At 40.3% G+C, this 24,945-nt stretch overlaps 1 protein-coding gene across 1 annotated transcript; it reads right to left on the bottom strand.

Moving 5' to 3' along the window:
- Positions 1–13,223: 13,223 nt before the first annotated feature.
- urm1 (ubiquitin related modifier 1) lies at positions 13,224–24,812 on the bottom strand. Its single transcript, XM_023421286.2, has 5 exons — positions 24,757–24,812; positions 22,900–22,970; positions 17,110–17,191; positions 14,924–14,972; positions 13,224–14,274 (listed from the first exon to the last, which is right to left on the bottom strand). The coding sequence occupies exons 1-5, from the start codon at positions 24,789–24,791 to the stop codon at positions 14,206–14,208; spliced, it is 306 nt and encodes a 101-aa protein (XP_023277054.1). The 5' UTR covers positions 24,792–24,812; the 3' UTR covers positions 13,224–14,205.
- Between the last annotated feature and the right edge of the window lie 133 nt (positions 24,813–24,945).

Genomic DNA, 24,945 nt, shown 5'->3' with positions numbered 1-24,945 from the left:
TTCAGGGTGGAAATGTAGTGTGGATCATACTCAGCTATATTTATTTGACGTATAGTTACATTGCAGCTTGAGATTTTACATTCAAACCATATGATAAGATCATAAAATATAATGTTTTGCTATAAAAATGAACTATACAGCCCAACAGTATATGAAGTGGTTCAAATCTGCCAAAAAAAACCCACTAAAATGCTATGTCCTATTTTATAATAAGGCACATTTTATAAAAGGTTTTTAAATTTTAACTAATGGCTTTATTTATATTTATGAGTTAATCTATTAAGTTTCCAGCTTATACAAAAATCTATTTGACTGAGTGTATCCTAGAAGACATTAAGCAAAGTGAGTACTTTTTTTTTTGATACTCATGTGCATTTTGCTGATAATAACTATATACTTTCAGTGAAGTACATTTTAATGCAAGACTCTTATTTGTAATAGCACTTTTTACACTGTGTTATTTCTACTTTGAAGTAAAGTATCTGGTCCAAGTTATTTACACTAATGTGATGTAAAGTGGATGGTGTGAACGCCACAGGGTCAGGAGGTCTCCTCTGGGAAGTGATGAGCAGTAAACACAGAAGACCTGATCAGGGAGACAAGGATGAATTCCTTGTATCTTCAGTAAGACTGATGTTCAGCCTTATATTCACCCTGTTAATGAAACATTTTTGGAATTCTTCACATTGAAATGAAGACGACTCCAAACAGGAGATAAACAGAGAAACGACATTGGAAAGTTTCTGGTATTTAGCCATGAGATCTGTCAGAAATTTTAACTCGTAATTAGATATATTTTCCCTTTGCTCTCTGTCGTTATTCATTATAGCCTTATAGTCTTGACTGATCTGTTGAGAAGAGGAGTTGTGGGTTTTTGTTGCTGTCACAGAGTCCATTGTTCAGAAGGAGCTAAGGACATAGAGATTAGCTCCTCAGTATGTAAAAGGGTCAAAGATGCTCCTTGGATGTAGTGGGTGCCACTGTGTGGGCATCAGACGGTTCACTACTGAGTGAAGCATGTGCGAGCAGATGGGTTAAATTTTAGGAGTGGGGTGAGTGTGAACAGAGAGACCAGAGGATTAAAACAGGGGTATTGTCCTTTATGTGTGTTGGGTCACCTGCTGATGGAACAACACCATCAGTCACAAACTAATGGAAGTGGGACTATAGAGATAGCTCCCACTTGAATAAATAGCTACATGTTTCTCAATATACTGGATCAAAACAAGTGTTCACTGAAGATTTTTGCCACCTTGCACCTCCTCAAAGACTCTCTAGAGGTCCCTGGGGCCCAATTTGAGAAACTCCTTTAACAGCTGTTGTCAGTTTTGTTTTCAAAAGAAATAAACTGAAGATCTCAGTCCATCGTTGGTCACATCCTGCAGGTTTAAATCATCTTTGACCAGTTTGTAGAGAGCCGGTGTGTGTGTGTGTGTGTGTGTGTGTGTGTGTGTGTGTCTGTGTGTATGTGTTTTAACATAACCTGAACTAATCATCTAAATAAGATGGACACAATATCATTACAATAACAATCTAATTATAAAAAACAATGTCAAATCTATCATGTTCAGTCACTTCCAGAAGTCCACACTCATACTATTCACACACACACATATGCACATGCACACCGTTAAATCTTCAGGGTAATATTATGCAGAACAGAAGAAACATTCAAATACTCATTTTAAGTGAAAATGATTTAATTTTTTAAATGGATGGATTTTAATACTAATGATCAGTCTGCTCAGAACTCAAGTGAAAATCAAGATCAAGAAATTGAGGTCGGCCGGACAGGAGCTGTGAAAAGAGCAAAAAGAGGAGTGATGGGAACAGGAGGAGGAGAGTGGTGAAGAAAGAAGAAATGGAGAGGCATAGATGTGGGTGGAAAATAATAAGCAAAGTGGTATATAATGAATTTTGACTCTTTTTGCGGGTTCAGTGAATAAACTAAAGCAGTCATTGCTAACAATAGCAGCCTTGGGTTAAAGGCACCGTTTGTGTGGACAGGTCAGGGGGTTGAGGGTCAAATCTCTCCTATTCATGACACCCCAAGTGTTTCCACAGTCACACACAAACACACACTTGGACACACGCATATATATGTATGTCAGGGGCACTTTCCCAGCGTTTGTGGCTGAGGCAGATCTGGGAGAGTTCAACCTCGGGTGCACTAACTTTTCACAGCGAGGTCAAGGGTGGAGATGGCGTTTGTGTGTGGGGGTGTGTGAATGAGAGACAGAGGGGTAGAAGGAAAGACAGAGAAAGGATAGGGGGAGAGAGAAAAGACAAAAAGAAAATCGGTATTGTTTTTTGACCAGATTGCAAGGGACAGACTGAGGGAGAAAAAAGTGGATAGACTGCAGTTACGTTACGATCGTGTATGTGCAGTGTGACTTCACTGGACTCACTTAAATGGTCAGTTCACCCAAATTGAATAAAAAACAAATATATTATCTCACTTACTTCTGGTAAAATGTATCCATGCAGATCGTTTTTCTTTGATTTGTGCAAGTCTTGAGACATAAAACCCTGAGACTGTCCCTGTTACATCTGGATCAACCACAGGCTTCAGTGTGATTAGGTTTCACTGGATATTGAAAAAATTGTCCCTGTTTAAACTGTTGACAACATATTCTGTGGATTATCCCGAGTAACAGTAGCTGATTCTGGAAAGATTTTGTAAATGTAATTTTTTTCTTGAATGCACCACCAATGAAATCCCACTCACCACCACTGTACTGCAGTGGCAGCAGAAATTTCAAAATTCCGGCAAAATAAAACCAAAAATATCAGCATGTTAATATGGTTTCTGGTATCTGGGTTAAATGACCCTTTAAAGCGTAGTGGGGGGTCTATCAAGGGCCCACCACTCATCCATGTCACATGCAGTCACATACACACACCCATCTCTCTTTCATCTTTTCTTTGCCCAGTCCGAATGCTAAAGTTAGCGTGAGAGACTGAGAGGCTGCAGGTTAGGACGTGTGTTTCTGTCTTTGTGTTTGTGTGTTGGGACCGGGGCTGGTAGGCAGCAGAGAGTCGTGACATTCTCACAAGCTTCCGGGACCTTTATTGCTGTGGCAATAATCAATAGCGTTCCCACAGAGACGTCTTTTGGCTGGGCGGGTCAATACCTGTCACTCAGGGTCTGAGCCGTGGCACATACCCTCTTACTCAGCAGCTACAGCGGCTTCACTCTGTCTGCTCCACTCCTCCCATGTCATCCTATATGTATCTCAGGAGTGTAATGCTTCCACAATTTAAGGAGTCGTGTGTTTTATTTGAACTCATGTCCAATTGAACTGTGTCACTTTTTGTTTTTATTTTGCACATATGTTGCTGAGCTCTTGAGGAAATCTAGTGACCTCAGTAGGACTGCAGCTAAAGATGAACTTCTTCACCAATTATTATTCATGATGAATCTATTTTCCCATAACAGATTGCTGTTCAATATGCAATGACATAAAACAGACAGAAGACAACAGATCTTCACGTCTGAGAAGCTGGAACCACGTGAATGTTTGGCATTTTTCTCTTGATAAATGACTTAAACGATTAGTCCATTATCAGCATGTTACCAATTAATTTTCTGTCAGCCCACTAACTGATTAATCTTTTCAGCACTAAACTCCACTTGTGGTTATTTGTGTTTTATTGTAAACCGAATGATTCCAATAATCATCTGCTGGGTCAGGAAACTCCTGCGCTTATGCAACTGAGTTTGCAGCTGATCTTTGGAAAACTCAAGAATTTTTTTTTTTTTTTTTTAACCTGTCAGTGACAGTTTGTATCAAGCAGCAGTTTCCTGTGTGTCTAACTATAAATCAAATACTCAACCTTACAGACAATATGTTCCTGGTCACAGGGATGTGAAGAGGGGATGTGGTGCAGCTGACAGCAGTATGGATGAATTGATAGCCAGGCCAGTGGGCTGGGTGTCTTTTTTTTTTTTTTTTTTTTTTTAGTCAAGCACTTAAACAGAATTGCTTCAGTAAAAAATAACCTGTGTACATCAAGTCCAGTCTTTACACGACACCACTTAGTCAGCACAAAGAAACTGATGCTCAGACTAAATGCTCTGGCAATGGCGGAAATAATGAGATTATGAGGTCAGTGATACAGGTATGATTGCATTATCTGTTCTCATGAATATGAAACAGATCATCATCGAAACGTTTAAAATTTTGGATTTCTGTTTGGATCTTTTTAATACATATATATAGAATTTTAAAGTTACTAAATACAGTTATTGCCGTTGTTTTTTTTTTCACAGTAGATGATGGTTTTTATGATGACAGTGAGCCTTACAGTCTGGTGTAGAGTGGAGGTTTTGAATGGAGAAAATCTGCAGATAATGAAATATTAGGACTTTCTCTTTGGCTCTTTATGCTGCTATAGTTTAGAGTCAGTTTATAGATTTCTAGTGCAGAGGCAAGATTTAGGAACGTCAGCTTTTTTTAACTTTTAAAAACTCAGATCTTTCAAAACATGCCCGTTTTTATTCAACGCTGGATTCATCTATTAGTCTTGCAAACACTGATACACACTAACAATTTACAGGATATTTGTGAACACCCCTTGTGCCCCATGATCTCTACAAAGTAATGGTGAGATTAGTGTAGACTTCTCTGCTTCTCATCTTCTCTGTTACTCCCTGGATGACGCTGTCCGTCGCCCCGTTGCCAAGCAACAGCGCAGCCACTGTCAAAGAATTCTGGGGGATGTTTAGGCAGCGGCATGCTTGGGGGAAGGAGTGTGTGTCTGTGTTTGTGTATGTGTGTGTGTGTGGCTGTGATGGTGGCGGAGGAGGAGTAAGAGGGTGAGGAGTGTGTACTGGTCTGAGTAGAGAGGAGCAGAACACACTCAGTTGTGCATCTTTAAGAAAATGGTCTTTTAATCTTTTAATCACAGCCATTATGCCAGTTGGTGATTCCTCGAGATTTATTTTCCAGCCCAGTCTTTCATCAGCGTCACAAAGTATACACAACTTTTCTCACACTGAAGAAAAACTTCTTCTTCTTCTTCTCCACACTCACACAAATGTGTGTTTGCAGTGTGTTTTCAGTGGTTTTAGTTCAACAGCATGTGAAGCAATCTCCCTGCCAGCTTCAGTGGATATTAAAATAACTGAAGACGGGAGATTTGTCTTCTCACTGAACCTCATCACACTCGTACGATATCTCACACATAAGCAACACTATAGCCGGGCAACACATGCAAGAAGTAAATGAATTAGCAAAAAAAAAATCAAAAAGGTGTGTTCACACAGAATGAATTTATAATGAAAGCTAAAACTGTCTCTCTTGTGCATCATGGCCTTAAGACTTGTACAGCACTCCTGTGTCTCTCTGTAATTGGTTTCCTGCATTCGCTGCCTGTCTCCTTGAATGCCCCTGGTTGTGCATCATATATTTCCTGCCTATCGCTAACATTTGCTCCACTAAATATTGCAAGCAACCAGTACAGATGAGCAAGTCCTGCTGCTTTAATGCTTACCGGATGAAATTAGTGTACCGCTGCTCCTTCATAAAGATCTTTTTAGAAAATACAGTGCTTTAGCAGGAAAGTACATGGAAGAGGAATTGTGTTTGTCCACTGAGCCTGTTCAGAAACTCTCCTCTCAATTTACCTCTTTGTCCGTTTGACTCCATGCCCTGTCTTTCCTCTACATCCTTCCCACTATAAATTTCAATGACATTCCCTGCCACAGCGTTGCCTCTCTCTATAACCTCCCTGCTCTGCTCTCCATCCTCTATAGCTGTGCCCTAGCAGCAGGGAGGAGATGCCTTCACCAGAGGAGGTTTATTTTAAGGATTCCCCTGTTCCCTTTGTCCTCTCTCTCCTCTCCATCTCTTGGCGGCATGGTTTCATAGCCCACCCCGCCGACTGGGCCTCCCTCTCCCCTGCCAGGCCTTTTAGCCAGCGGGTTAAACATTGATTTGTGAATGGAGGGAAGCACAGTGGCCCCTGCGTGGAGTGCAGCGGTTCCCTACTGTTTCTGTGTGTACACACACACACCCCTACTATACACCACCAAGACTAACAGCCATCATGAAAGCTACTGAGCTAAAAGGCCTTAATTCAACAACTGAAGATAGTCGATAGTGTTTCACTTTTTGTGTGTGTGTGTGTGTGTGTGTTGCTATTTATCCTGTAAAAGTTGAATTAGATTTTTTTAAACTGCAAAGTCAGACAGTTTTCACAATCAGCACAGAATTAAAGGAGGATTTCCTTTGTCTTTCTTTTTTCTTGTGCTTAATCCAAAATTATCTGTAACCAAAAGTTTATTGTCTAATACTTGAACAATTTGCAGGTTTGAAGATGTTTCTTATCCAGAAACGCAAAACTTTGTTCAACTGCAATACATGTAATGTGCAACACTTGTTGAGCCGTCAGTCACTTTTTGCCACACATTTGTTCTTTGATAGTTTTAAATTAAAGAACAAACTTCTGTTGCAGATGTCTGTGATTTTAACTCTATACAGATTGTGAGGTAAACTCACCTTTGCACTGTGGCACTTGGCCACAGTATGAACTGCATCCATATAGCTGTGAGCACCATAAATGAGTGATGTCAAGGTGAGAGTAAAAGTGGACCCTCTTGACTTCTTACTGGGTTTCCCGCCTCTGGAAGAGTCAGGGCATGAAAAGGCAAAGAGAGAGAGAGAGAGAGAGAGAGAGAGAGGAGTGGAGATGGAGGGGTTTGCTTTTCACCACTCAAAAAAAAAAGAGCAATGAATGAGTGACTGGCTGAATGAATGAGAGGCGGGCTGAGGCTGAGAGGGGCTCTGGCCCTGTGGATCAGGAGAGGTTAACTCGGCTTCTTCAGAGGGATGAAAAGGGAAAAAACGGATTGAGCTTTAAAGAGGAGGACCCCCTGCGCCCGGGGCGGGATCAGTCAGGATGATTTATTAGAGAGAGAGAGAGCGAGAGCGAGAGAGAGAGAGAAAGTGAGAGAGAGAGAGAGAGCGGCCGAGTGGAGGTGGCGTTTGTAAGCATCAAAAAGCTGCAGCGCAAACGCAGCATTCACAAGTGCTGATATGCACGACATGAGGATGGGTTTGACTCCGATTCCTGTTCCCAGTGAGAGAGAGGGAGAGGGAGAGAGAGAGAGAGACAGAGATAGATGGATAGAGAGAGAGAGAGAGAGAGAGAGAGAGAGAGACTAGCTTCTTTTGATCTCTTTTTTTTTTTATTACAGCCACATATTGGGCCATTCACACAAAACCGTTTTACGCGTGAACATAAAAGCGTGCCAACCCTCTTGATAAGATTTTTCACTGTGCTTAAAATCCAGTTAAATTGGCATACAAACAGAAAACTCACAACATTTTTTGATTTGGTTCTGAATTCTCATTATTCTGTGTTGATGCTTGTGAAAAAGACTTCATCTGATCTCATTAGTCACAGTGTCCATGATTTAACCAGGTGCGTCCAAGGGCCAAAAGATTTAACCTTGACATTTTAAAATAAATAAAAGAGCACCTGCACAAATGCAACAAAATGGGAATTTATAGTGAAACAGGACATGTGCAATGCTCTACTCAGCCTATGCAAAAATGCTCTTTGCAGCTTTGCACTCTTTGGCTTTCTATTGCATCTTTACGTGTGAAATGTGCTATTTAAATCGAGATGTATCATTTAAAGTATAAGACAATACATTCTCTGTCGCCCCATCAATCGCCTGTCACATGAGCATCATATAATCCTCTCATTTTCTGTCACTTCGGACAACACTTGCCACAGAGGCCTACAGTAGGCTGCCCTTTCTGCAGCAGAATGGCTGCACATGGCGCTGAAGGCACCGCTTTATGTCCAAGTGCCTGGTTACAGCGTTGCACTAGTTTGCTCACACAAGAGAGGGGGCACAAGAGAAACACTAAACGTCATGCAGTGCGGTCAGAGAGTAAACAGTGTCGGGATTGTAATCTCTTTTTGGGTAGAAAATAGGGCTGTTGTATCTTTAAGAGGGGCTGCTGGTCCCTCATCGCAGCTGCTGGCGAGTGTGTGTGTGTGTGTGTGTGTGTGTGTGTGTGTGTGTGTGTGTGTGTGTGTGTGTGTGTGTGTGTGTGTGACATAGAGGACAGCGGAGATTCATTACTTAAGCAGTACAATGGACATTTATCACCCCGTGGTGTTATTCAAATTCAGTACCAAGCGAGGACCCTCTCCACTCCTCACTCCGCCTTGCGTCGCGGCCGTGGCGTTTATTGTTGGAGCGGCGTAAAGAAAAAGCCAGGAGGGCAGAGAGGCATCCATCCAGTCAGTCAGCCAAGCAGCCAGTCAGTCAGTCAGTCCGGGAGACTCGTAAAGGAAGGATGCGAGGGAAGGCAGGAGCGTCTGTCCGGAGTGTATACGAAGCCCGCTGCTCTGCTGCTCCTCCTCAGCCTCCTTTTTTTGTCACCATCCGACGCTGCTCGCTGGGGGGCATTTGGACGGAGCAGAGAGATCCGAGAGAACGCACGTCGTGGGAAATGAACCAAGGACGCACCACCGGGAACTAAGAATTAAAAGGGGGTTCCTTTTTTTTTTTTTTTTTTTTTTTTTTTTTTTAAATTTTTCGGTTCCATCGCCAGCTATAAAACACCACAGGACAGAACATAAACGCTTCAAGTATTTTTCCACAAATAGGAGGGTTTTTTTTTTTTTTAATTTAACATCCGTGGAAAGGCATTGTGCTTCTTGAGGCACCAGAACTGAACAGTCTTTCCTTAAATCGATGACAGAACACAGGTGCAGAAATTGCGTTTTCCTGTTGTCCTCACCTCGGACTTTAAAATGAAAGAAAGTCTAGTTGACCTCTTTGATTCTTACCTTTTTTTTCCCACCGACTTTCGACTTCTAAAGTGAGACTCTGGCGAACCATAGGAGAGATGACATTTTACTTTAAGATGCAATGGCCATTCAGCCATCTTAAGGCCCCAGAGATCTGGACAGACTTGGGGTTAACTTTACAACTAGCAACCAGTGTAAAGACGTGGAGAGATGGTGGGATGTGTGCATTTCAGGATGCTTTCAAACAGCAGTAGAGAAAGTCACAAAGTGATTGTGACTGCCTCCTTAGCATTATCACACTATTGCAAAAAAAAAAAAAAGAAAAAAAAAGGGACAGAGTGTCTTGTAATGTGGCGATCAGTCAAACAGAGTGGACGAGTTTCTATTTGACATTTAATAAGTGTGATTTGGGGGAAAGTTGCACTACAGGCTGTATTTAAATGTTTTGGGGGTTTGGTGCAACAGCTCATTGTTGGGAATGCACAGTGAGAAAGCTGATTTTTCAAAAGGAAAGGCGAATCCAAGAGGCAATGCTGAGCACTGAGGTTGTCAAAAATAATGCACAGTACTGCAACTCCCCATCTGTAGAAAAAAAAAAAAAGAAAGAGGAAAGGACACAGTTTTTAGTATCAGACACAGCCAATACTGTCAAAGGGCATTTAGGCAGGCGTAGCAGGTGCACCCATGGGCCTGTACATTAACTGCCTGTGCACACTTTGTGATTTAAATAATCCGATTTTTTCATTTCTTCCTTTCATCTTGGCTGAGGATATAAGCTATACAGAGTCTCTAGCGATTGATTGTCCAAACGCAATTCTTGAGTAAACTCAAATTCAACCCCAAGAATTGTGTATGGACATCTGTTGCTGCAGACTCACATTCATCACTGCTGCCTTGTTTGGCCAAACGCCACATCAAGAGTGTGGGGCCTCCAAACCACAAAGGAGGCTATAGGAAGGCCTGTGTTTGTTTTGTAACTGTCTCAGTTCAGGTAAGATGCACATCACAGTTTGCATATTATGGAGGGAAAAAAAAGAGAGAAAAAGACGCGGGACTGGGCCAATAAAAGTGGAGGAAACCTTAACTCTGCCTCATGTAATGTGTTTTTCTGGATGTGCATTGTGGTTGGCCCGATTGGTATTTACACTTTGTCGAAGATCTAATGAAGACTGTTTGTTTTAAATGGCAAATATCGACGGGAAGCATTGATGTATCGACTGTGTTTGGCAAACAGTACAAGGCAGTAAGCTGAAAGCTCACATGCAGCACAGATGCACGTTGTGGAGGAGAGGTGAGCAAAGCTAAAAGAAAAAAAAAAAGAAAAAAAAAACTGGAGCACATCAGCAGATATACATGGAGTCATGGATGAGAAGAGTAAACACAAACGAACGAGGCAGGTTAAATCAAGGTGGAAATAGGTTTCCGTTAAAAGCTACATTTGGCTGGAAAATAGTTCCTTCAATATTTTCTAATAATTTATTATAAGAGCATATTTAGAGCCCATTAAAGATAAGCCCAAAGAGCATCCTGCAGCAGGGCACTCAGCCACTTAGCTAAACACAAGGAGCATATTTGTAGCTATTGCCTCTGAAACCAAATCAAAGGCAGGTTAATAAATGTTAAGGTGTTTCAGTATTATAGAAACAGGAAACAAACCAAAACAAAGGGAGCAGCAGAGGCCCTGCTGATGGATGCTGCCACATTTCTGGAGCCAAAACAGCGTCACTAATAAATCACGTGGAACATTTTTTTGGCACCATAAGGTGTTTTATTGTTTGTTTTTTTTCTTCATTCATTATTTAAAAATCAATTTCACTGCTTTGAAATCATTCCAATTATTCTTTAAAAACGATAAAGGCGTTAGGTTAATCTAATAACATAGAAAATAAAAATTCTAGTTTTTAACGGTTAAAGTTTAGTGAAAGCAAAATTTTCCTATTTCAAATTCGTGTTTAAAAATGTTCTAATTTTGTTCTCAGTTACAGACTCATTAATTAATGCGAAACAACACTACACTACTCTACACACACACACACACACACACACACACACACACACACACACACACACACACACACACACACACACAAACACACGCACAAAAAGCTAACGTGTGTGTTGTTGTTGAACATTAAAGGCTAACCTTTCTTAATTCCAGGGGATTAGAGCATCGTGTTTGCTCTTGTGCAGAAATACTTGTGTCCAATAGGTTGCAATGGACTCCTCCTATTAATTGTTTATTTATTTATTCTTTTATTTGACAGAACATTAGTAGCCTCTACATTTTTATTTTTATTTTATTTTAATATTTGAAGCTTGCTCAGCACAGATGCATGGTTTTGTGCACGTGTTTTTTTCTGCCTGTTGGACATAAACAACCGCAGTGTTTTCCATTTAAAAAAAGCTCCCTTTTAATAACAATCAGGTTGTAGTGTTCTGTTGTATCATTTTGAATGTGGCCATAATTAATAAAATAAATACCTCTAAATACGAGCCTTTTGATCATTACAAAGGCAAAGTGATGATTTCAGGTTTCCCCGGTTAGTTCAGGTCGAGCTGTACATTTCTAGCTTTTGTTCACAATCAACTATATAACATGGCAACACTGAGTCTCAGCACTGGATTCACTGCAGGGAAGTATGGGAGCCTGTGAGTGCAACAGCAAAAACACGAGGGGCGGCAAACTTGGCAACAGTTGCTTTAAAGCATGAAAACAAACAGGCAGGTGTTATTTTAGTTCGCCCCTTAAATAATACGTCCAATTCATAACATTTAAAATTTTCTCAGCATAATGTTAATTCTAGGGGTAAATATATACTTTCTTTAACACGGAATATAGTTATGGATAAAACAATTTTACATAAGCACCATCATGTCAGACTGACAGTCAAAAAAAAAACACAAAATCGATGCTATTATGTATAATTATAGCCTAGTGCTTTATTTTTATTGGCTGGTGTTTACTTTATGGCTGTTCACCTCAGACTGGAGATCACAGGCGTTTTTTTTTTGTTTGTTTTTTTGCATTCCCACTGATGTAACCTGAGCTGTTGAGAGTGGTGAAGATACACGTGTGTGATCTGATGGTGAGGCCAGCATCGCCACCATCTCTCCTTGTCTGAGCAGCAGTCAGCCAGTCAGAGTGCAGTCTGTGGACAGTGTGAACTGTGCAGTGCCCAGGTGATAGTCCAGATACCCCGCAGGACTGATGGAAAACCTCGTGTATTTATAACTGAGTGCATATCCCACAAAACAATTGGATCTGAAAGGGGATAAAAAAATGTGGGTACAAACCTGTTTTGCAACACGAATTATGGGGGAACTAGAGTCTCGTGGAGCATAACGTAGGCTATACATTAAGAATAGAAAAACGTTGATAGATTATAGGATACACTTTAAAAAATCTGAAACAACCTACATAAACTTTACAGCCTCTGATGTTGTTAATATTTAGGCCAAATAACCAAGAACAAAAATTTAACAGTGGCCGTAAGAGGCACCAAGCCTAAACACACATGCAGATAAATGTTGATCACACTCACACACACCTACACAGACACATAGTATCCTTGGCCTGCACTAGCTGACACAGTGCTACATTTTCTCCTCTCTACCCCCTCGATCCTCCATTAGCATTTCCTTTCTATCGGCCATTATCGGCCGGTTTCCCGTTGCAAATCGGACTCCACAACCGAGAAAAGGTTTTAGGTCGCCCCGGGGCGTTCAGGGGAGGACAGCCCGGAGGCTAGACCTCGACCTCCCGCAGTGGTCCTGTAGTTCACATCCCACCCCACCCTCACCACCACACACACACACACACACACACACACAGACACACACATACACACACATCCACCCCCCACCCCCCCTTCTCTTATGAATATTCCATCTGAGTGGGGCTATAGGACGGTAAATTCTCTCTAAAGTCTCGTCTAATCAGCCTAAAACTGCAGTGTGATCACAGAGCTGGGTTTAAATCGATCAGGTATAAGCTATCACCAGGAATTATCGAAGCGTGATGTAAAATCCTAATTGAGGAGAGCGTTTGGCTATAGGCCTCTGTGTGTGGTACAGGGTGGTATGGACCCTTGCAGCTAAAATGGGACTTTATGGTGACATTGTTCAGAGAGAGGAAAATAGAAAATACATGAGACAGTTTGGATTAAAAATGTATAACATTACCATTGATATTTAACATATAGCTGTATACATTTATTAGAAAAATATTATTGTTAATTAAAGAGAATAATAAGAATGAGAATAACATTTTCCTCATTTATGATATATTTACTTCGTAATTTCAACACCCTCCTGTTATGGATGCAGGTAAAAATGAGAATACATATTGTTTAAATCCTCCTTTGATAATACCAGAAAATATAGGCTCATGGTGTAATTACAGAAGTTATAGTAAAAAAAAACAAAAAAAAAAACAGTTTCAGACACAGTTGTTTAAAAAAAGCTTTTAATGTTTTTTTTAGAATATCAGAAGCAACTAGAAGAATCAAAAAAATAAAATAAAATGTTATTTAAAAGAAAGAAAGGAAAAAAAATATTTTGTAACGCTTTATTCTAACATTAGCATTTATAAGCACTGTGTTGACATTGAATAAATAGTTTATAATACACTATAATGTAGGTGTAAGTAGCTAGAAGTAAATTTTTAGGTGTTTATTAATGTATTTGTCAACTTCACCTGTGAAGTTTCCGTAAGTGGTGGCTGGTGTATGAACAGATAATGAATGATGGTAATATAACACAGTTGTAATTATATAAAATATGTATTCATATGAGCACAATTGTTGACAAAGACATTAATGAACACTTACAATGTCATCATATGTGCATACAGCTACAATATAGTGTGAACAATTTATTAAATGTGTAAATGCAGCTAATAAATGCTAATTAGTGAGGGTTAAAGTGTTACCTTTACTTTAATATTTTCTTGACCAGAACTCAAAATAAGGTCATTTTGTCCTTCACAGTCACACTGGAAGAGAAATTGCAGGGAGATGAAGGCATACACACTAACTGTAGGTATTTACACTGGCACCTGTGAGCCGCCCAGTACAACCAGAGCTTCGTCTGACTGCCACTTGATCCTGTCCACTTTGATTTAAAAAAAAAAAAAAAAAGAAAAAAAAGAAAGAAAAAAGAAAAATAATGTTGGTATTTACGAAAAGGTCCGCAGAATTCCTGTCTCACAGCTTCCACATTTTTCTCAGTAACCATCTCTGAATTTCCACTCATTCCTGCGGACCAACATCAATCACCTCAGTCGTCACGGTGCAGGTTGACACGTTTCACAGCATCCAATGGGGTGACGTGTTGTTGGGATGTCAGGGGAAAGAGGGAAGAGTGTAGAGGATGCGGAGGAAAAGCTGTTACAGAGATGTCAGGGATATGTTTGCCTTCCTCACTCATTTTCTATCCTCCATGAAGAGTAGAAATGAACACAACGTTGTCCTGGTCTTGCAGTTGGTAATCCAGCTCCCCCTGAGGTTTAGAAAACACACAAAATGTTCAATATTCAAACATCTGTACAAGTCAAAGGAGAAATATGTGTGTTTACCAATACAAATATGCATATTACTCCTGCGTTCCCTTTGGGGTCCAATCAATAGCAAACTTCTCATTTCATTTACATCCTGTGTTGAGTCCTGTAATTGAATCAATGGATTCAAATTGAAGCATTCAGACTGTTTGTGCATGTAAATATGTGTTCACATATGAGACCCCAAGGACAAAGTTGTCTTGCAGCTGCTTCCATGTTTATATGAAACATTAACTGACTCAGAGAAAATGAACAATCTCAGTATCTCAATGCACATACAGGCTAACCTTCGCACACACAAGCACTCTTCCTCTTCCTGATTTAAACGTCCTCACAAGCATTTTATATAGTTATGGGGATCTATGCACGCAGGCTGAAGACATGAACACTGCCGCATGCATGATCTCTAAACATTGAGCACTGTAATAGTGCATCTGTAAAACAGACAACATAGATTAAAAGTAATGTAAAATATTATGTTTTATACACTGCTAGAAAAGTGCACACCCCCCACACGCATGCACACACACACCAGGCATGCACACACTCACACACACCATCTGACAGTGAACATGGCTCCCAAGTGCTCACCATTAGTTCCCAGTCTGCATCATTGATGAGCACCAGAATCCCAGGTCTCCTGTGGGAAAACACACTGTTTTGAGTCAGATGCATTTCCCAAAGGCGACTGACTCTAACACATTCACACACATTCATAAAAAATAAAAAAAGACACAAACAAATATAAACAGCTCACACAAACAAACACAAATATTAATTTGGTATACATTAAGGGAAAAAAAAGGAATTCTCAAATAAATATCCTCAAGTTGTTTTGAAATAATGACAGCACAATTAGTTAAAGAAGTGCTACAACCAAAATTTAAATGATCTCCAATAAAAGGGAAATAGAAAAAAAAATTGCTTTAATCTCAGGCATGATTAATTTTTTTCCTCTGAATGTAAGTTTGTCAAACTGAACCATATTTAAAAAAAAAAAAAAAAAAAAGATCAATTATTATAATCGATTATTACTAATTCAATTCCGGCTCATTCTTACTAATTACAATTTAGGCTTTTTTGGGGTGGTGGATGGAGACACAGGGATCATTTGTTTGCTGACACAGCTTGACTAACAACTCCAATCAAATTAATGTAATAGAAAAACAGATAAATATACCTGAATGTAACTAGAAAAAATCATGTAAAAATTCAATACGTATATGAAGTATACATATATATATATATATTTATATATGTTTATTTTTATAACAATTTACAGCAAACTATACCCTTGAGAAATCAAATCCAGTGTTTTAATTTTCAACACTTCACAGTATAAAATTAATAGACAACCAGTTTCATGCTTGAAAACAAATACTGGTAATTTCATGCTAATAAATGTATTAGTGTAAGTGATTGCATGTGTGTTTTTCTGTGCGTTATGTTCATGTTACAGCACATATAGGATCATAAATTTCTGCTAATGTTATGCAATGTAATTTAAACTGCACTCCACATATGTATTAAGCACTTGTATTACCAATCACAGTCTCCCAAATTGTTTTCTGGCTAACAAGGACTGCAGATGATGATGATTTCTCTTATAATATAATAAATAAAAGTGACTGAGGTGAAAAACTAGAGAGAGAATGGGGAAAAACAAACTGTCACTGGATATTAATGGGGGCCCAAAAATAACATACACATGAAGCTTAAAAAAAAAAAAAATCACCACCCTTCGAGAGAGGATAATGGAGATAATGGGGATAATGGGGGAGGGTAACAACAGGCACCTTTGGGTGCAGTTTTCTTAACAGATGTGAGTGTATTTTTTTCCTGGAAGCCAGAGAGTTTAGTTAACATGTATTGTGAGATAATGCCTGAAACAGATACTGATGCCTCTCATAGAGCTCAAACAAGCTTCTTTCCACCTCGTAGATGCTCTATGACGTCAAGGAGAAAGGGCAATGTGAGAAGAACCTGTGAGAGCAAATGTGCCTGCACGAGAGCGCACACACACACACACACACACACACACACACACACACACACACACACACATACAAACAGGACTGTGTTGAGAAAGAACAAAAAAATAGGAAAAAAAAGGGAAAGATTGCAAACTAATCACACACAGCACCCATAGATCTTTTTAAAAAGATAATGAGGAAACACCTTGACGATGGTTTGCTCAAAAAACAGTGTGTGCTGCCAACATAGAGTACACACAAACACACATCTAATCTATAAGGTTTATAGGTAGCCCAGCTTTTTCTCCATTCATTGGTTAGGTGGTGCTATAAATAGTCCTGCACAAAGGCAGCTGTAAAAGTCAGCCAGTCCTATAAGACTGCTGTGAGCCCTAGACCCAAAGACACACACACACACACACACACACACACACACACACACACACACACACACACACACACACACACACACGTGTACGTAAAAACACATAAGCTCCCATGCACACACACTTGCACACAGGTAATCATCTTACTGAAACCTCTAACCTGAAGGCTAGACTGTTTTTTTTTCTCAGCATTTCAGCAGTTTTAAACTGCAGGAGAAATGCTTCAGAAAGACTCACAGTCTGATTCTGTCTCATTTTCAAATTCAACATACTGAAAGCTGCTCTTATGATCAACATTATAGTCATATTTGGCAGTTAAGGTTTAGCTCCAGCGGCAGTGTGGTGTGTAACATATCCTTTCAGGTTATATTGTTGTACACAGATCAAGTGTGTGTCAAGTGCACACACACACACTCACACAGAGTCTCCTTGGACAAAGAGCTCAGGCCGTTCCTTCAGCAGGTTCCGTTGGATCCAGACCAGCAGCTGCTTCATGTCCCCTACAAAACACACACACACACACACACACACACACACGCACACACACACACACACACACACACACACACACACACACACACAAAGGCCATACACAGGCAGACAACAGAGGTCACAGGTTAGGGGTTAAGGGTCAAGGTGCAGGGTTCCAGCCCCCTGGTCGATGTGACGCGACAGAAGCACCAGGCGGGACGAGGCTGTGTATACGTGTGTGTGTGAGTCAGTGTGCATGTATATTTATGAGTGTATGTGTATGTTTGGTGGGGGGGACACTGGAAATGGGGGGAGGGTTGACTGATGTCAATGGCCAAGAGCGACATTGTTCACCTTGTTTAGAAAGAAATAAAAATGAATGATTTCTGTGTAAAAATCTAGAAACAACCGAACAGATTGAAAAACAAAGACAATCTACAGCTGGACGTGATATCAAAATGTTACAATGAAGGAAAAAAAAAATCAAGTATTGAGGTTGACATTTTCTAAAAGCATGTACACCTTAAAAACAATATAAATGCAATTACATTTCTCTCTAGCCTCATACTTGTGAAATTCTTCAATGCAGGACTGACGGGACAAACGGCAAAATGCTGTTTCAGAATAATCATTTTCTTTGTTTAGAGTCGTACGTTTAACGCACTGCTTTTCGCCTGAGCTTGAATATCAGAGATGCTTGAATTTTCTATGAGTCTGACCTCTCGAACAATCAGATTGACCTTGTCTCAACAATAGGTTGAGCCTCGCTAAGACCGACCATCAGCCACAAAAGCGACGACAATGAGAGGTTTTAGGATAAATACCCACCAAACAACTGACAATGAATATATTATAGTTATGGTTATCGTTAACAATAAGATTCAGGTGTTTTGTAGGTGTGTGTTAGTGCTTGGTGTGTTTGCTTTTAAAAATAGTATTATGATGTGGAAGTGAATGCGGTAAAAACAAAACGCACAAATGTAATATTTTCTTGTCACTATTTCCTGGTTATGTGTTCACGTGCGTGTGTGTGTGTGTGTGTGTGTGTGTGTGTGTGTGTGATCACAGCTGTCTGCTTAATGTACATGCGCATGATGACTGCAATCGCTGGAAGCCATATCTCAAATACACACATACACAACATCAAAATTACCAGTACCGGCCCCAACAGAGGAGATGAGGTACAGAAATGTGGAAGGAGAGAGTGAATGAACAGAGGAGAGAAAGAGCAAATACCCTATAGTAGAGCAGAGGAAAAGAGAGCAGCAGCAGATGGAGCAGATACGCGGGTAAGAGGACGACAGTGAGTGATCCCGAGCCAGGTGTAGGAGAGCGGCGAAGCTGTAGCAGGTAGGCGTCGAAGCACTCAGGGATTCACGAGTTCAGCTGGATCAAAGGCAGCGCTAATATCACAGTGAGACAGAACACGGGCCTCAGTTTTGACCTGACATACATTTGGGAAGATGCAGGAGAAAAAAATAAAACGTTGCCCTCTTTCGGTGGAGCTAAATTTGGATTTTGCTTTACGTTTCAATTAATTATTCCGTTACAGAGTACAAGTTTACATTTCGCCTCAATCTAAAATTACGGAAACATACTGGTGTCTGAAATTGTCCAAATATTCACAGAAACACCTGCCTTTTCCAGGTTTTCAGATTATGAAATTACACTGAGAGGTGTATTAAAGGGCTAAATGTGTTTTTCATTTCAAAATTGGGTCCATATATCTGATAAAAAAAAAAAAAAAAAAATTTCTGTGGAGTCATCTTCCATGGTTTAGGGTTTAGATATACGTCCATAGAAATCAGGGAAATTTCATTTTCTGCGATCCCAATCAGGCAACGCTGATCACAAAATATAAAATACAAATACCCACATGATAAAATAAAATATAAACTCATAAAACATACAGAAAAATAGATTACTGTTAAAAGGCACACTTTATATCTAAATAATTTTGCTAACAAAAAAAAAAAAAAACATTCATAGCAAAAGGAAAGAATTCTAAAAGCACCTGCCTGGTCACTGTGGCTCTGAGGGCAACAGACTGTGTGGATGATATGTGATGTATAGGGTGTGTGTTTGTGTGTGAGCGTACGTTTACACGTGCACCTCCAGGCCTGTGTGGACGGTGTCCAGGTTAATTGCAGTGCTGTCGGGCAGCTCAGTAGTGTAATGATAGTGCTAGTTTTCTACGGTTCCAGGCCTCCATATAAAGAAAAGACAAATAACTCCCTTTGCAACACACACACACACACACACACACACACACACACACACACACACACACACACACACACACACACACACACACAGAGAACTAGGCAGTGAATATTGACCTGCACCTCTGCGGGGCTAAAAACAGAACTAATCACAACAGCAGTCATAACTCCTTCTTTGTGGTGACTCCTTTCTTTGCTCTCTCTGCCTTTGACTATTGGTATTTTTCTCCACCATTACCCCTTATTCACTCTTTCATCCTCTTGTCCATTTACTTTTTCATTTGTTCTCTCCGTCTCTCTGTCTCACACACACTCTCTCACACTCTCTCATTCTCTCGTAAAACCTTTTCTCCTACCCCCTTTCTCTCCTTCATCTCCCTCCATCTTTTGCTTTCTCGTTTATGTTCTCCTCTCAAACACACACACACACACACACACACACACACACACACACACAAGCAAACGTGTTAAAAGTTGCACGTACAAAATAAACAGGTTGCCTTAGCTCAATACACAAGGTGGTAGTAATTCAAACTTTCATCAATTAAGCTTTTTATAACAGAAACAGTCATCAGGCGCTGCCCTCTTAATGGCTGTCTTGTAAAAGGTTACACAGGTCTAGGAATTTAAATCAACCACGGTCTGAAACAAAAAGACAAGGCTTATACACCGATCAGCCACAACATTAAAACAGGTGACTGGTTTTTCATGCTGTGGCTGATCAGTGCATAAATTAACTGTATAAAAGATGAAAGTCAATGTTAAGAAATGAGGAGTTAGAGAGAAGAACATTGACACGGAGAGACCGAGAGGTGAAGGTTTTCGATAGCGCTTTGCTGTCCAGGTAGAGGGGAAAAGAAAATGAGGGAACAAACAGACAAGAGAGAGGGAAAATGCGTCACAGGCTCCTGATGCATCCTGGGATAGCTGCGGTGCGTGGGTGGAAAGGGAGAAATGGAGGGAGGGGAGAGAAAAGGCGCCATTTTGACGCCGATTCAAAACGGTGCCCGCTTTTCTTTTGTGCGTGCAGTTTTTTCCGCCCTTTCTTCTCCTTTCACTTTTCTGTCTTCATGCAATTATGATGGTCATGTGTGTGTGTGTGTGTGTGTGTGTGTGTGTGTGGGGGGGGGGGGGTTGCAAGCTATCCATCTTTCTGCTGATACGAGAGGCAAAAACTGTGTGATCCTTAGACCACAGGGGTTTTGTTGTGTGTATGAGAGAGAGTTAGATAAAGAAGGAGAGAGAGAGAGAGAGAGAGAGAGAGTGGGGGTGGGGTCTTTCAGTCGAGGGTCATCAATCACTGGCTGGGGTCAAAGAGAAATACGAAGGATTCAGAACCAATTATATCTGCCTTCACTGCACCCCCTCTGTACTCACACACACTGATACAATACACACAGACACACACAGACACACACACACACACACACACGCACACGCACAAAGATGTGTAAGGTGAAATTAGTTTGGAGCAACATTTTCAGAATCACACAACCGGCCCAAAATTCAGTTCACGATAAGCAAATACAGCCAGGAAATGTTATGTCAGAATGTCTGTGCTCCTGTCACATTCAAATGATTTGTGAACTACGTGGCAAAAATCAAAGGTTTTCTAGTGTAGTACCCCACCCCCCCATCACACACACACACACACACACACACACACACACACACACACACACACACACTCACACACACACACAGGTCGGCTTGTGCAGCAAGGTCATATCTGGCTGACATTCCCTGTTCTGGTCAACTTTTGTCTTTTTGTTGTCGTGGTTACATCAGCGCCATGGATGAACACCCTTTGTTTAGTCAAATACCAGAGACACATATTTCTCTCGTTTGTTCTTTCTCTCCGTAACAGACACACACACACACACACACACACACATACATGTATATAGACAGGACACTAACATCCAGGCAGCTGCGATTCACAGTCTACACTTTTCCCCTGCTTGTTTTCTCAATGACCCGGGTCCTGAGCTGGGTTTGGGGAATAAAATCAGTCTACAGGCAGGTTTCCCCTCCTCCACACTGAGTTAGTGACCCGTGTAGGAGGGAGCCTGAATCCCTCGACAAAATAAAATCTAATCAATTTGGATCCTGAGGTCGGAAACTTTTTTTTAAGAATTGAGAAATGAACACAGGCACGCAGAGTCAGCCAAAAATGATCTCAAGACAAAAAAAAAAAAAATATGACTTGAGTCACCCCAGCTGCTATTTTTCAACTCACGGAGGCAAAATAAACTTCCCTTTAACGCCCTTCCCTTCCCACCTTCACATACATCAGCATTAGCAGTGGGCAACGTTTATGAGTGAAAGAGGCAGAACATGGTCTCACAGATGTTAGAGAAGAGGGTGACGGAAGGAGGGAGAGGAGGAGGAGGAGGAGGAGAAGAAGAAATAGGAAAGTGATGGGAAGATAATGGCTCAGAAGATTAATTTATGACAGAGAATGGCAGCATTATTTCCATTTGTTTTAGATGCAAGTGAAGGGTACGGAGCTTGCATCCAGACCAAACAGTGACCAGTACAGTTGGCAGATTTATGTCCTGTTGTATGACACATGCACAATATCAACAAAACACTCAAAAACCCCATTTAAAATGTGAACGAACATAAATCTGAAGTTACAAAGTCATATGATACTATCCTCCTGTTCTTTGTAAATCTTTTCAACTTATACTTTGTCACTTTATAATTTGTTGTTGTAAATTTTAACTGTTGGAACTTGAGAATACAAAAGGAAAAAATAAATCACTCACCATACACATACATTTATATAATGCACTACAATAAAGTGTATCTCAAGACACAGATTGTGTTATCCGTCCTCCCCCTCCATCCCCAAATTCCCAATCCTTATCTGATTTACTTTCCATTATCCATGTTTTCATGGCCTAATAAAGCTGTGATGCCATCATTATCTAAAAAATGATGCATGTTTTGCATCAAATCAGCTGTTGTTAGATCACAGCGATGTATAATTTTGTTTAGTACAAATCACTTTCAAACAATTGTACTAATTACAACACAGTTGTTGCACAGGTCTCACTGACGGATGTGAGGGCTCAAAAACTGTGCAGAAACCAATGAATCCTGCTCACTGTCAATCCATATTGATCAGTGGAAAGACCGAATCATTGTTAGTAAAATGAGCCCGAGTGATCAACTGTGTGGAGGATTCCTTGGTTTTTTCACAAACCATTCTATATCCTTCCTGTCAGGAAGCCATTGTCTTCCAATGAAAACATAAGTAAAAAGGCCACAAAGATGTCTTTGATGTGTTAACAACCATGAACACTTACCATATAACATCAGTCTGTGAGACTTGTTGTAAACGGACTAAAGCTTGTAGAAACACTGGACTTGTTCTTTAGGTGTAACTTCTAAATACAACCCTCCAAATCATTTGGGACATTTCTCATCCTGGGATTTGCTGAGATGCAGCTACATGATATCAACACTACAATTATGACATGGACAGACAGGTGGCAGGTGATACTCACAAGGTTCTGATTGGCTTGGAAGTGTCACATGATGCTCCTTCACACCATTAAAAAGCAGCTCTGCTCCCCCTCTAGACAAAGAAAGAGACCAATAGATTACTAATAGATTTAGAACCATGTGAAGGTTTAGAATAAACAATCTATCATCACTGGATGTTCTGATATTTTAGTCTAAAGAATTCCTTCCAATAGAAATACACTTCAACAAGCAAACACGCTGTGACACATTGTGGTACAGGTGTAGTTCAGGTGAGAGTGATGGAAAATGAAAATGCAGTTGCTGTTTTAATACTGGAGTCAACTAACTCAACAAGAGCATCAAGCCGACAGAAAAAGAAGTCAGACGTAGACCATCAGTTTTTATGTCCCCACCATCAAGATAAAAAGACCTTTACAAATACAGCTTTAAACAACACACATAAATTTAATTGGCCCTAAACAGGTTGCAGGATTAAATATATAAATCCCATTTATGCGCAGTTCCCATTATTCTGAGCCTGGGGCGGTTTGGCCAGACAGGGAGAGAGGTTTTGTGTTATGTGTGTCTGGGTCAGGAAACTCTGTGTCTTGGACACAGGTGATTACATAGCAAATCAAAATCTAAGTCAAATGTGGTTTAATGGTGTTAGCTGGATTAAAGTCCTTTCAGTTTGTGCAGCTAAATTTGCGAGATATGATGATTTTACAGTCAGATTAACTGTCAAAGATTTTGTTTTACCAACTACACCACCGTAGCTATCCATTTTATTTCTCAATTATAATACAATATTTGACTTGAAGCAACAATGTCATGAAGTTCTTTGGTTTGTCAGCTTTTCATTTGTTGGATTAGAGAAAAACAGACATTAAATATATAGTTCTTTCAGTTTTTAGTTATTTTAGTCAGTTGCGTTGAGTTTACAAGCTTTTGTTGATTTTCAGAGGACTTCCCTTGAAAATACTGCTTTACATGTTAATGACTGAGTCAGAGATCCATTTAAACGCATGGAAATATGAATTATTTGGGAGGTGAGAACTGTGTTCCCCTTTTTTATGTTGAATTGTATGCTGGCCTGTGGACAAATTTCACATTTTAGCATGTTCAGCTGACCTGCTGTGCACTGGCTAAAAGACTCTCCAGGTTACAGTAGCAATTTATTGGCATTCATTAACTGGACATGTGCTAAATATCACCTTCTCTAATTTCCCTATAATGAGTCCCAAATCACAGGAATTCTGATAATCTTTACAGAGCCCCCCCCCCAACAAAGTCTTATTATACATGTATATCTTAATGTTAAATACCATGGAAAGGGATTTATACATATCGCTCATTCATATGTGATGATGTCTATTGGGGTGTAATTCTTTATTGTTACAGGATTCTCCAAATTAAAATTTGGAGGCTTGGAGTTTAAAATGTGGTCACGTCTTTAGGGGCAGAAGTCTGAAGTAAGTCGCTTCTCGCAGCAGTGAAGCTCAGGTCAGCTTTATATTCTTCTCTGCTGAGTCCGAGTCGAAGGTCTGAGAATGTTTCCCAGGCTGCACAGAGCGGCGTGGACGGACTGAGAGTCAGTCAGCTGCCAGCACTGCTCATGTGTGAGCGTCCTCCCTCCTCATATGCTAAATATGTGAAGCCAGCACACAATCTCCATCCACTCTCCTCCCCAGCTCAGAGCAACACAGCGGCTACACGGTGATACTTCATAAACAAACTCCCAACTAGCTGCTTTCTACACAGATTTCAGGTCTTTTCAAACGAGCCGATCAAAAATAAATCGTTTCATCGGTCGTGCACTGTTTCGCTTCCATACGACTGCTGACAAGACGCTTACACAGGCACAGTAAACTATCGTAGAGGGTTTTAAATTCGCCTACCCAAACTCCAGGTGAATCGCTACAGGCGCTGCCATATTGTCGGCACATGCAGGAAGTAGTGGTGTGGGAAGTCGGAAGTGACGTATATGGACACGTTTTTCTATTTGGTTAAAAGCATAGACTGTATATGGTTAAAAGGAGACTTGATGTTGACTGAAAACAAACTCAGTATAATTTTTGAAATAAAAT

The sequence above is a fragment of the Seriola lalandi genome, unplaced genomic scaffold (genome assembly GCF_002814215.2).
Source record: "Seriola lalandi dorsalis isolate HSWRI2012SDOR001 ecotype SW California unplaced genomic scaffold, Sedor1 jcf7180002054671, whole genome shotgun sequence".
NCBI classification, from domain to species: domain Eukaryota; kingdom Metazoa; phylum Chordata; class Actinopteri; order Carangiformes; family Carangidae; genus Seriola; species Seriola lalandi.
The sequence above is the reverse complement of the archived record's forward strand: the minus strand, read 5'-3'. Positions and strand labels throughout refer to the sequence as shown.